Source organism: Neopsephotus bourkii, unplaced genomic scaffold (assembly GCF_033783945.1).
Source record: "Neopsephotus bourkii isolate Nb327-2 ecotype Australia unplaced genomic scaffold, CSIRO-AGI_Nbou_v1 NB_1493, whole genome shotgun sequence".
NCBI classification, from domain to species: domain Eukaryota; kingdom Metazoa; phylum Chordata; class Aves; order Psittaciformes; family Psittacidae; genus Neopsephotus; species Neopsephotus bourkii.
Genome location: NW_026901969.1, coordinates 3,810,466 through 3,823,833, shown reverse-complemented (window position 1 = coordinate 3,823,833; position 13,368 = coordinate 3,810,466). Strand labels below are relative to the sequence as shown.

Sequence of the window (13,368 nt, the reverse complement as noted above, 5' to 3'; positions counted from 1 at the left end):
TTGTTAAGTCATTTTTGTGGCTTCTTTAAAGGGTTTATTAGCATACCATTATCACCATTCAAATTAGGTAATATTGGTAAGTTACTTTAGAAAACAAAGAGACATCATAATGAAGGGCTCAAAAATGCCGCACTGGGTTACGACAAATAGCATTTCAGGTGTTTCATAGTCACCTGCTAGTATTCTAGGAGGCAAGTACTTTGGTATATTGTATCCAGAGAAAAAGTGATTCTTCTCACTTCACTTTCTATAATGCCTGAGAACACAAATAATGACCAGCAAGAAAAATTTATTTTTCTGTATCTTCAAGCATACATCAAAATATTGATATTTTCTTGTATTACCTTAAATTGCCATTGATCTTCTTGTAATCTTAGCTATCATAGCTCTGCAATACATACGTAAGAAGCAAAATTATCAAGGATGCATTCACACAGAAAATAACTGATTCAGATTCAAGCACAACTGAAAATAAAGAATTGTAACCAGATGAAATAGTGAAATCAGAAATATATAGTGATGTTTTTAGCAGCAAATGCACACATTATTTGTGCTCTTGTGTAGCCATTTATTTTGGAAATCAGATTATCAATTTTTCAGACTTAAAGGTAGGCTCCTGAATAATCTTCACTGATCCTTATTAAATAAGCAGAAGTTTCTATCTGCACTGAAATAAAACCATCTGCCCATGCAGAGTATTATTTCTGAAGACTTAATCTGAGAATTTATAAATGCATAGACATGTCTAATTTTGTGAAAAAGTGTGCTATTTCTTGAAAGCTTTTCTTGAAATTTTTGATTATTTTTTTAATTATGAATTTAAGTGAACAATACATCCTCAAAGCCACCTATATTATCCAAATATCGAGTCTCTGGAGGGAAGGAATCTATGCATGCAATATATTATTGGATAGTTGAGCGTATTCTTGTAACTGCATGCCACAGTTGTGACCAGAAGTAGCAGCAGTACAGACCTGAAAAAGGATCAGCGGGATTACAGAAAAAAAACCAAACACCACATGTCTTTCTTAATAAAGGAAGCAGCTGAATTTGTAGTAAAGCTAACCTCCTAAGCAGTTAGATGGAAAAGAAAATGAGCCACAGAACGTAGCTGATTAATAAAACAGTATAACTGGGATAAGTCAATCGATCTGTTCTCCACATAGTGTTAGAACTTTAAATATGTTTTGGCTGACAAATTTTGTGTTAGTTTATAGCAGATAAAGCCAACAACTCATATAATAGTCAGGTATCTGGATCTGATATGAACATGTATAAATTACTGAACGTTAAGAAATTCTCTATCTTAAAACAGCCTCTTTTCTTGGGATACTTCTAGTACCAAGATTCTACTGCTAATAACATATTACTCGAACAGGGGTAATTATATCTATGTAGTGTTCATTATTTCAGAAGTACTGTCTTCTGCACTTTTTGGACCAAAAAACCTACAACAATGTGCTTATGCGCCAATTACATGAGATAGCATTCATCCTTCACCTTTTAAAAAGAAATAACTGCAAATTTGTTCAGCATTTCTTAGTTTCTTGCATACTTATTATTTCCATTGTCAATGTTTATTTTTTAATTTTATATTACTAAGCAAAGGAAGTATAATACACAAAGTTAGTGTATAAATATACACTAAATATAATTTAAAAATAATCTCTGCATTCTGTCTCCAAAGCACATTCCTCCAGATGGCACTTTATTCTTAGTACCAAAGAAAGAGTAACTTTATTTTTCAGGAGATCAGAAAATCTATTTTCTGAATATACTCTTTATCTTAATGTTCAATGCCTATATTTCTATAATGACACTATTAGTCATTATAACTGAAAAAAATACAATAAAAATTTCACACCACTGACTGAAATACTCTTATGAGTCTTGTTTTGATAGTGAGAACATCAAGGAACACTTTCGATTTCGGCATAGTGAAAATATGCACATTTGCTTAGCTAGGCAAGCTAAAAATTAACAATTAAAAATTGTCTTGCCAAATCCAAACTTATTCTAAAAGCCCCATCATGCCCAACTATTTCCAGAAGCCCCTAAATATTTCTTCCTTAACTCACCAGGATAAGTCTAAAAAAAACGTCCAAAGAACTCTAGAAGCAACTGCATGCATTTCAAGAAACACTGCATTCCATGCATGTGCCCATACTTCTGGATTACCCATGAAACTGTAGACATGCTGGAGGCGATTTGTGCATTATATTTTCATTATTACTCTTTTCATTTATTTATCATTATGTTCCCAGCTGTTTAGACTCTCATGAGGGAAAAAACAAACAAAAAAAAACACCAAACAAAAAAAAACAAACATTCAGGAAAAAAAAATCTGTAATTTGGTTACCTCATCATTTCAAATAAACCAACCTACAGAGCAGACTTACTGCAAGTCTCCAAGACTTATTTAAATTATCTGTTTTGACAGATGACTGGCGTAACAAACTGACTGTCACAATATAATTGGATGTTTTTTAGAACTCATACATGGTAAAGAATGCAGTAGACCAACAATAATTTAAAAATAAAGCATTATGTGATTCTAACTAGGGAAAAAAAACACAAACACTTATCTTAAAGGATATCACATAAAATAAGGTTACTGCTCTACCTGTCCCTTAACCTCTATCCGTAGAAGTTCAGAGTCCCAGAGATCCCTTAACATCTATCCATAGAAGTTCAGAGTCCCAGAGATCATGCGAACTATACACACTCAGCACCACCAGCAAACCTGTTCTCTTAAGAGTCATCAGGAAAACTCTACAGACTCCAGTGAGAGCTAAATTATGCGTACTTTAGAAAAAATCATGTCCCTAACATAGTTTTATGGTTTTGAGCAAATACTTGTTAGTATAGGTAAATATCTGTCTCTCCATGATACATTTAAATTCTGTAACAGAATGTATCTACCTCTATACTTACCCTGTTAGAATTGTTCTTTTTAATATCTGGTCTTTTGTATATGTTATCAATATGCTTACCTTAATATGTTGAGATAAACCTTAAACTAGCAGAAGTGTGTCATTACAATTTAAGAAAAGATTTATGTTCATATTTAGTAATCTAAGCTGATTTTGGAAGTCACAAAGACTTGATTCTTGGACTGACTTTAGTGGGATCTGCAGAAGTTGAGAACACTTGAAAATGAAGACATTTTTATTTAGAAGCCTGAACAACTCTTCTCTAAGACAGTGGAAATCTTCTAGAGATGGCAACGAGCACTCGACTGAGATTAAACTTTACACATGAATACTAAGTGCATCACTGGGCATCCAGCATAAAAAACTTGAAACTTCCACATCAGACACATGAGACAGGATCTGCATTTCACTTCTTGGAATTATTTTTTAATTATTCTGTGGAAATGTAAAAAGAAAAACAAAAAAAGCTTTACCTTGGAATATAAAAAAATTGATGGAGACCTTACAAAAGCCATTTGTACAAGACAAAGGGTTTAGTACTTTTAAAAAAAAGCACTGCTTATTCACTCAAACACACAGGATGCTATTGGTACTCTATGTTCTTCAGAAAGCCAGAAAGAAATCAAACGAGAAGAAAAGCCATCATTCCATCTTCATCACACGAACAAGAGCTATTTTAAGAACAATACTGTGGGTCAAACTATTATTTCTAGCTAAACAGCAAATTCCTGAGATTGCTTAGCAAGTGTCTAATCTTAAAAGAATATTTATTTTCAATTCTTTGAAAACATGTCGGGTTTTTTTTTTCTGGTGGGCTATTTTATTTCTGTAACTATACCACTATGCTTATTTATAGTATGTTATTTTTTTGCATCTATGCACTATATTCACACACATTTAAACAGAAAATACAACCTCAGAATAAGACCCTACTGACTTACTGTTGTCTTCCAATACCTTTCTTGTCCCTGGCAGCAAAAACATTAATTGTCCATCAGTATTGGAAGAAACTGCAAGGCTATCAATAAAATTCTCTAATCACAATCCTATTAAAGCTTAATATTGATCAAATTACATAAAGTGGTTCAATAAAACAAGGTCATTACATTTCCCTCTTTGGATTTTTCCCTTCTATCGTGCCTCCAGTAATCATTTCTAAATAAGTGGTCTCTTATTATAAGAAATAAAAATGTAATGATTACTAGTATATTTCTATTACTGATTTTATTACTGAATCCTTGTAGCTAACAATTAAGTTTAGCTAAAATCTATGGGGTACTAAGTATATCACAAATTCTTCTTAGCATTGCAGTCTCACACCCCAAACAATCCTACTATCTATATCCAGAAAGAACAAATTTTCAAGTATTGCTAATACTAATATTTATTAGAGGGAAAAAAAAAAAAAAGCAACATCTTGAAGAATATGTGCTTAGACCTCCACCACAGAGATTCACTGGAGTCACAATACACTCAAAGTTGCTGGAAATAAAAACAAGAAGACATAAATAAATTAAGAAAATGGAGCCGTTTCCATGTTATCTTCCTTACCAAGATCTTCCTTATCAAGACCAAAAAGAAAGTTTGACTTTAATTCTTTAGTACTGACTGTTGTATAACATAAATGCTCAGTGAAACTGGAACTTAAACCTTCTTTATATAAACCCAGCAACTGCCCAGGAAAGGAGATTAAAACACATGAAAGGAAGATTTTGTAAATGAAAAATTAGGTATTTTATCAGCATAAGTACAGCAATGTCAGTGATGGTATGAACTCTCCATCATCTATGAATTTTCTCTAAAAAAAGAATTTGTATTCAACAAAATCAATGTATTATTGTAAATATCAAAGTATTAGTCAATGAATGCAAGACATGGTCTACCATTTTCACCTGCAATAATATTTCACCTATGACGTCTGCTTTCAAATTGTGATTATCAACAGGCCTTTTGGCCTTGCAACAGCATTTCTCAAAGCTCTGTCAGGCTCTGAAGTGTAAAAGATCATTAGCAACATTTAAAATTTAAATATGCTGATTTTGTGAAATAAAAAACATCAAAAAAAATTGTTGTAACATCATTGACTTTAAAATTTTGATTTAAAGGACTTTAAAAGAATTTAGTATTTTTAGTAAATTATATAAACATTTGAATTAAAAATCAGACCATTGTATTTGAAAACTTCATTTGGAATTTATTTTCTCAGAATCATCCACAGTGTAATTTTGTTATTAGTTCAGATTCAAACTGAAAGTAACTCATCTGAGTGAAAAGTTCTTACACATTTTCATCAATCCTTTAATAATGAGCCCAGTAATGTCTAGATAAATTCGCAGTGCAGGACAGGAAAAAGAGACTGACAGACTGAGAGTTATCAGAGAAATTGTCCTGACTGACAATCAGCAGGATTCATTTCAACATCTGAAACTCTTTTAATGTGTGCACAAAGTTGTTCTACTTTATCATCATGCACAGCCACAGGACTGGGCCACATTGTTATCCCTGTTTCTGGTAATATAATATACAATAAGCAATGGGCTTATTATGACCTTAAGAGGTCATTGACAGACCGCTCTCCATCATCTTTACCAAGTCTTGGGAAATGGGAGAGGTGCCTGAGGACTGGAGGAAAGCAAATGTCACTCCCGTCTTCAAAAAGGGCAAGAAGGAGGACCCGGGTAACTATAGACCGGTTAGCTTCACCTCCATTCCTGGGAAAGTAATGGAACACCTTATCCTTGGTGCCATCTTAAGGCATATCAAGGATAAGAGGGTTATGAGGAGCAGTCAACATGACTTCACCACGGGGAAGTCATGCTTGACCAATCTCGTAGCCTTTTATGAGGAAAGAACACGGTGGATGGGTGATGGCAGAGCGGTGGATGTGGTCTACCTTGACTTCAGCAAAGCGTTTGACACAGTCTGCCACAGCATCCTTGCAGCTAAATTGAGGAAGTGTGGTCTGGATGATCAGGTAGTGAGGTGGACTGTGAACTGGCTGAAGGAGAGAGTCTATGGGGCGGAGTCTAGTTGGAGGCCTGTATCTAGTGGAGTGCCTCAAGGGTCATTACTGGGACCAGTATTATTTAATATATTCATCAATGATTTAGATGAGGGAATTGAGTGTACTATCAGCAAGTTTGCTGATGACACTAAGCTGGGAGGAGCGGCTGACAAGCCAGAAGGCTGTGCTGCCATCCAGAGAGACCTGGACAGGCTGGAGAGTTGGGCGGGGAATAACTTGATGAAATATAACAAGGGAAAGTGTAGAGTCCTGCATCTGGGCAGGAACAACCCCAGGTTCCAGTATAGATTGGGGAACGACCTGTTAGAGAGCAGTGTAGGGGAGAGGGACCTGGGGGTCCTGGTGGACGACAGGGTGACCATGAGCCGACACTGTGCCCTTGTGGCCAAGAAGGCCAATGGCATCCTGGGGTGTATTAGAAGGGGGGTGGTTAGTAGGTCGAGAGAGGTCCTCCTTCCCCTCTACTCAGCCCTGGTGAGACCTCATCTGGAATATTGTGTCCAGCTCTGGGCCCCTCAGTTTAAGAAGGACAGGGACCTGCTGGAGAGAGTCCAGCGCAGGGCAACTAAGATGATTAAGGGAGTGGAGCATCTCCCTTATGAGGAAAGACTGAGGGAGCTGGGTCTCTATAGTTTGGAGAAGAGGAGATTGAGGGGTGACCTTATTAGTGTATATAAATATATAAAGGGGGAGTGTCACGAGGATGGAGCCAGGCTCTTCTCAGTGGCAAACAATGATAGGACAAGGGGAAATGGGTACAAACTGGAACACAAGAGGTTCCACTTAAACTTGAGAAGAAACTTCTTCTCAGTGAGGGTGACGGAACACTGGAACAGGCTGCCCAGGGAGGTTGTGGAGTCTCCTTGTTTGGAGACATTCAAAACCATTCAAAGCCTGGACACGTTCCTGCGTAACCTTATCTAGGTGTTCCTGCTCCGGCAGGGGGATTGGACTAGATGACCTTTTGAGGTCCCTTCCAATCTCTAACATACTGTGATACTGTGAGACACAAGAGGTTCCTCCTGAACATCAGGAAACACTTTTTACTGTAAGAGTGACTTAGCACTGGCACAGGTTGCCCAGGGCAGTTGTAGAGTCTGCCTTCAGAGATACTCAAAAACCATCTGCACACAGTCCTAGGCAGGACACAGCAGCCTTCTTCCCAGCCCTGCTGGAGCAGAAGAGTTGGATAAGGTGACCTTTCTAACCTCAACCATTCTGGGATCCTGTAAATATTAGATTAATTTCTAAGTAAATCACTGAGCAAGTGCATTATTCATGAACAAAATACACATATTTGACTACAGAGTGATGGCCTATATCTTCATATAAATAATAGCTCAGCATCTTCCATACCTTGAAACTTATTTTTTAAAGACTAAATGAAACAATAAAACAAGCACAAAACAAGCCTAGTTAGGCATTTTTATCAGAGCATATTTATTGCAACTGTTGTGACTCTTGTATGCATTCTTGTAAGTATGTATTTTTGTAAGTAAAACTCTTGTAAGTATTCATGGAACTTGTATTATTCTTATGATTCAATGGAAGTCTTCCAATAACAGGAACTGTGTTTCTTCCATGTTTGTTTACAAGGTGACTAACATAGGTGACACTTTCTAGACTATTTAGCTTAGAGAAGACTATGATGAAATATGCTTGAGAAAGTTGTAAATTGAAATTTTACTCTTTCCACTACTCAACACAGGAGTTAGTTCCTAACCCTTTTAGTAGAGCACATTTTAAGCTACAGTAAAAGACCTAATTATATTCCAACAAAATACAAACATACTGTATTTAAATGCTATGCTTCTCCATTACAGTTATACTGTATTTAGCAATTTATTATTTTTTTCTGGTCTCAAGAGTCATGACCTAAATACAATAAATGCTTTTCGTAAGGGTGCATGCAGCATAGACTTAAGTACACTTTCCTTAGAGGCTTCCGCTGTCAACAGGCAGCTTTGGGAAGAACAAGACCACTTGTGAACTAGATTCTTACTATCAGAAAACTTATTTTGCACAGAATGCTTCTCAACTTAACCGTACTATCACGTAACTCTTAACGGTTCTAGTAAAAGTATTCAGACTCATGCTTCATTCTTTGTGTGAGCGATCCCACACAAAGTAAAATGTCTCCACAGTAAATTTTGAAATAAAGAACAGGAAGGGGTGTTCTGGGTCAAGTTCAGAGGTTAACCAAAGGTACTATGATACATAAATATCTTTTACAACAGCTTGATCTTGAAAACATTTTTGGGTTTTCACTCTGTCTAAAAAAGAGGGATTCTGAATGTCATTCCTTGGTAATTCAAGACCTTCTGATGAATGACAATATCTTTACTCATGGTACCCTATATTCATTTTTTCTTCCATCAACATTATTTTTTGGCTTAAACTCTTTCCTCCCTCTTTACATAGTCACTCCATCTTCCTGCTTCTCCAAGAAAACCTATGAAATAATGCGTATCCCCCCTCACCTCAGTTTTTCCCAGAAGTAAGAAAACTCCAGTTAGTCTTTTCACACAGAAGGTGTTATTGCCTCTTTGCTCTAGCACTGTTTTCCTGAATCTCTTCCAATTTAAGGTTTGTCTAAATCATTACTGAACAAAAACCCAGGCAGAAAGGTTCAAACCAGACTTTAACTGCATTCTCCTCTACTTCTCATAGAAATCTCTTATGTAATACATTTGAGAATGATACTCATCTTTTTCACACCCACCTCCCATAGGCAGTCCACAACTGTTGTCCAACATGTACTTTCCCTGTCTCCTACTGCTACCTAAAAAGTCAGAACACAAACTTTTGTTAACTGCTAGATATAGAGCCCTAATCTTTGTACCACGCAACATCATCCCATCTCTGTTACTCATCCTTATGTACTATCATACTCATTCCCTTAGGTAACTGTTCAACTCAGTTTCGTGTCAACTAAAATTTCTACTGGCATGCTCCCCAAACATAACTACTACTACTACTAGCCTCTTCCTTCCATTCAATCTCTTCTGTAACTGATTTTTTTTCCTCTCTTTTATTATTTACCTTACTAATTATCTTACTCTTTCTTACTCACTAAAGAAAACAAGTGCTAAAAATATTTTTTGATAAAGCAAGACTTATTAGATGTAACATTATAACTAAATAATAATTCTCATATAGTCATCATATATTTATGAATTCTTCTATTAAATCAAATGAACACAGAATTCTTCCTCTCTCCACAATAAAAGCACTGGGCAGCATATTTTCATGGGGTCATAGCAGCATATGTCAGGCTGCTAGCAATGCAAGCTTGTCATTCATAAAATTATAAACAGAAAAAAAATTATAAAGGTACTGGAATATTTCAAGTCCATAAAGGAAGCTAAATAGTACAGCAGTCATAAGGAAGTTATTTTCTTGGAAGACTGTATTACTAGACTGTTACAGGCTTATAGAAGCATTGAATTACTTACATGAAGATTCTAGACAACCTAATTGATGAGAAAAAAAATCTGGTTCTGCTCTAAAAAGTGTAAGCAGTATGTCAGACAGTTTGTCATGTGAAACACACATCTCCATTTAGATACATAATGAATACGATCTGAAATATGCATGCTTAGTAGTACAAGGTAGTGCAAAGTGATCACCTGACAAAACAATTACATTTAGGGGGTATTCGGCTACCATCCAAAAACACACAATACCAACATTTACTAGAAGAAAAAAAGATTGAAATAATATCATGATCCAGTTTCTTAGAATTCCCATTTCTTTTAGGCTCTTTATCACATTTATTATGAATATTATTTTCCTTAGCTAGTCTCCTGCATTTTAGCAGTTTTGCTTATGTGAGACACAGAAACATTAAGGGTTATACATCTGCTATAGCTCAACAGAAATACCTCACTACAGGCTGACAGCGCCTCTGTACTAAGTGGCACACCCCATGAAGGTTCACAGATGCAGAACCTCCTCTCTTCATCAGATTTCTAGCAATAAATCTTTGAATAAAGGATCTATGCTGTGTTTCACTTATTTCTTACACTCTGCTATGAAAAGATATCAGTGGAATAGAAGCGCAGCTGCCCAGAGGTTAGAGAAAAACAAACAAAAAAAACCCCAAACCTCAACAAACCCAGAACAGCTTGATTCTACTGTATACCAAGATCACGGCTACTCCTTTCTGATTTACCCAAGCCAAGTGTAGTCATTCTTATTGCCTGGAGCTATTGCTGAAACTGGTAATTCTATTATTCAAATAATTAAAGTCTCTCTCTTTTTCAGCTCTATCCCAAGATATTCCAATAACCTACAGGGGTTAGTCCTTCAGCAACTGCTTCTGTTCCCTACTCCAGTGGGTGCCTTTTTCATCTTCTGTCTTTAAAAACTTTCTCACTAATTCATCTTTACCATCTCCTTACTCTAATCACACAACTGAATCTGTCTTCCTTTTTCTCTAACCACTGCCTGACAGGTTTATGACTTTGCCAAGACATGTACGGCCAGGCTCTCATGGCTACCATCAAATTCTTTAGTAAGTGGCAGTTCAGAGGCACAAATAAATTAGCATGGGGAAAAACTGTGGTTTCAGTGATGGTGTATTTCAGACCTCTGGCAGGACTGAACTAAGATGTTTCTTTGGTTTTCATTCTAGTATATTGAAAAAATAATATTGATATAATGAAATATAATATCGTATTATGATTTTTACTTAAGTAATTAATTTTGCAGTTCCTAAAAAAGACCAAGGTAATTTTAGGTAATGAGATTTATGTAATTATTTAAAAATTAATGAACACAAATATCACTGGTTCATGTGGTTTTGTGTAGTACCTTATTTAACCTATATAAGCTAGTTTCATTACTTGTTTGTTAGAAACACCCTCTTTTTTTTTTCATTCTTATCATTTGATTTTTAATTTAAATGGTCCTGCATCTGTTGTAAATGCTAGTGCAACAGCCAAAAGAACCAGTAGCTACAGGCTTTCATCTTGGTCTCCTTGAAGTCAACAGCATTACTCCTACTCTGAAGACAGGACCCAAAGAGGTCAAACCAAGTATTCTTAAATCAATAGGAGTTCTGCAGCCAACCTCGATGGGAGCAGAATTTGGGCTTTAAGGAATAAATATTGATTAGGATTAAAGGAGCATTAAGTAGAAAACTGGTGAACCAAACCCAAAATCTTTATAAACTACATACCTGAGGCAGTGCTGAATTCAGCTGTCGTTGGAGAGAATCTCTGTCGTAGATGACATCCTGTAGGCGCTGCTGTGCAAGTGACAAGCTTTCCTGTGTCTCCCGAAGAGTATCAAGGAGACGGTCCCTTTCATCCAGCATGTTCACCATCAGCTGCTCAAAGTGAGAATCCGAGTCCGAGCCGCTGCTTTGGGACCCCCGTTGACTCATCGGGGTGTCCTCATTTATCGTTGGCATCACTTCACACATCATTTCTTAAAAAAAAAAAAAAACAACCACAAATCAAGGGAAAGTTCTTCAGCAGAAAAACATTTGAAGGGATTTGATAAGAGAAATTAACTCTGTCACATGGACACAGCAGATTATTGCATTGTTCCCTCTTTCAACTTTGTGCTTTCCATGTTAATCAGATCGTCAATAGACAGGGATTAAATACAGTGACTAATTCCACACAGCAAGGACTTTGAATGTGCTTCCTAAGCAGAGAGAAGAATGACTGGAAGGAGATGGAGGGTAGCGGAATATTTTAAACTAATAGTTTTGCAAATAATGCTCTCTTAAAATGACAGAAAAGACTTCCTCTGAATTTTAGTTTCCTTTATCATTGATTTTCTCCCCTTTCTTAATGTCATTGTTGAATTGTTGGTATTGATGCCAGCAGCTGCCATTAATTTCCAGATTTTGTTCTGCTCTAGGCATTTCTACAGTACAGCTTAGGCTAACCATTGATCCAGTATCATGCTGCCTTAACAATGCCAGGTTAATCTATTTTTCTATGTAGTTATTCCCACCCTTGGGGGAAATTATTCTCCAGTGAGCTTGTTCAGTAAGAGGTCAAAAACTAAAAACTCACTGTTAATTACCATCCCTGAATTACCAGGGTCAGAACCACTGTTGTTGCTTTCCTAAAACCAGTCCTAAGCAGAGCAAGTATCATCTAGTCCCATTCTTCAATTATAAAGCTTCTTATTTAAATCTCAAACCCTAGTTCACACATGGGGAGAAGCTTATGCTATGAGATACTGGGTCCAGCAAACGGGAGAAAAAAACAGAACAAAACAAAAACCCAAGCAAGCAAACAAGGAAGCAAAACCAAAACCACCCAAAACCAAACAAAAAAACCCCCAAACAACAACAACAAAAAAAACAACTCCAAAGATAGGAGAGGTCTCAAAGCTCAGATTAAAAAAAAAAAAAAAAGATTGTGTTAATAATAGATGACATCTACCCAATGACGTTCATCCAAAGACTTAGAAATAGTTTTTCTAGTTTGACTAAAGAAGTACATGAGGCATAACTGTAAGTTTAAATTAACCTTAAATTATATTAACCTTAAGTTTAAATCAACTTAAGAGTTAATTTCTGGATATTCTGTTATTTTAGTAACTATTGGAAGACTTTTATGTCAACAAGTGGGATCAAAGTAAAATATTTTACTTAGAAGTTTGCTGTGAACTTTCTGGACATGATCTTTGTCTACAAGGCACGTGGTAGACACATTTTCACTGTTAAATGTGTCATCGTGTAATATTCTCACCATTTTACTCTCACTATTATGATGGATTAGCTCTACATTTTCTTAAATCTGATCTGCTTTCCAAAGTAGGAAAATGGAACTTATGAAAGTGGCATTTATGAAAAATGGAAGATCCAGCTGTTACAGAATGTCACTTAGACAGGCCATACACCAGGCAACAAAAGAGCCAAGACACTTGTTAACTCATTAAAACCACCTCCTCCTACTATCACTAAGCCACAAGCAACCCTTGTGCTAACACTGCTTGCTGCTTAGATTTACCTTGATCATGTTCTGCATGTTCATGCATAGAATCATAGAATAGTTAGGGTTGGAAAGGACCTTAAGATCATCAAGTTCCAACCCCCTGCCATGGGCAGGGACACCTCGCTCTAAACCATATCACCTAAGGCCTCATCCAACTAGCAAAGCTACCAAAACTACCAAACACTGGTATTTCAACATGAATTATCAGCTACTACTGCATAACCTTCACAGGTAATGGCTTAATTTCTGAGGTTTCATATAGGTCTTGATCATGCTTTTAAAGTGTCTGGACTGGATGAAAAATAAAAGTTGTTTGCAACTATTACCCATTTAGTAATTAATTAGGTGCAAGAGAAACAGCTAATAGCTTCACAGTATCACAGTATCACAGTAGGTTAGAGATTGGAAGGGACCTCAAAAGATCATCTAGTCCAATCCCCCTGCCGGA

At 36.3% G+C, this 13,368-nt stretch overlaps 1 protein-coding gene across 6 annotated transcripts in view; it reads right to left on the bottom strand.

The window, feature by feature from the left end:
* Positions 1-13,368, bottom strand: part of PPFIA2 (PTPRF interacting protein alpha 2) — a 338,209-nt gene that overhangs the window by 315,107 nt on the left and 9,734 nt on the right. For all 6 annotated transcript variants that reach the window (XR_009727817.1, XR_009727819.1, XR_009727818.1 and 3 more), the window contains exon 2: positions 11,141-11,391. Coding sequence is in view for 2 of the 6 variants with exons in the window: in XM_061369361.1 (XP_061225345.1) it covers positions 11,141-11,389 (249 nt within the window). In the remaining 4 variants the exon portion in view is untranslated. The remainder of the gene's footprint in view (positions 1-11,140; positions 11,392-13,368) is intronic.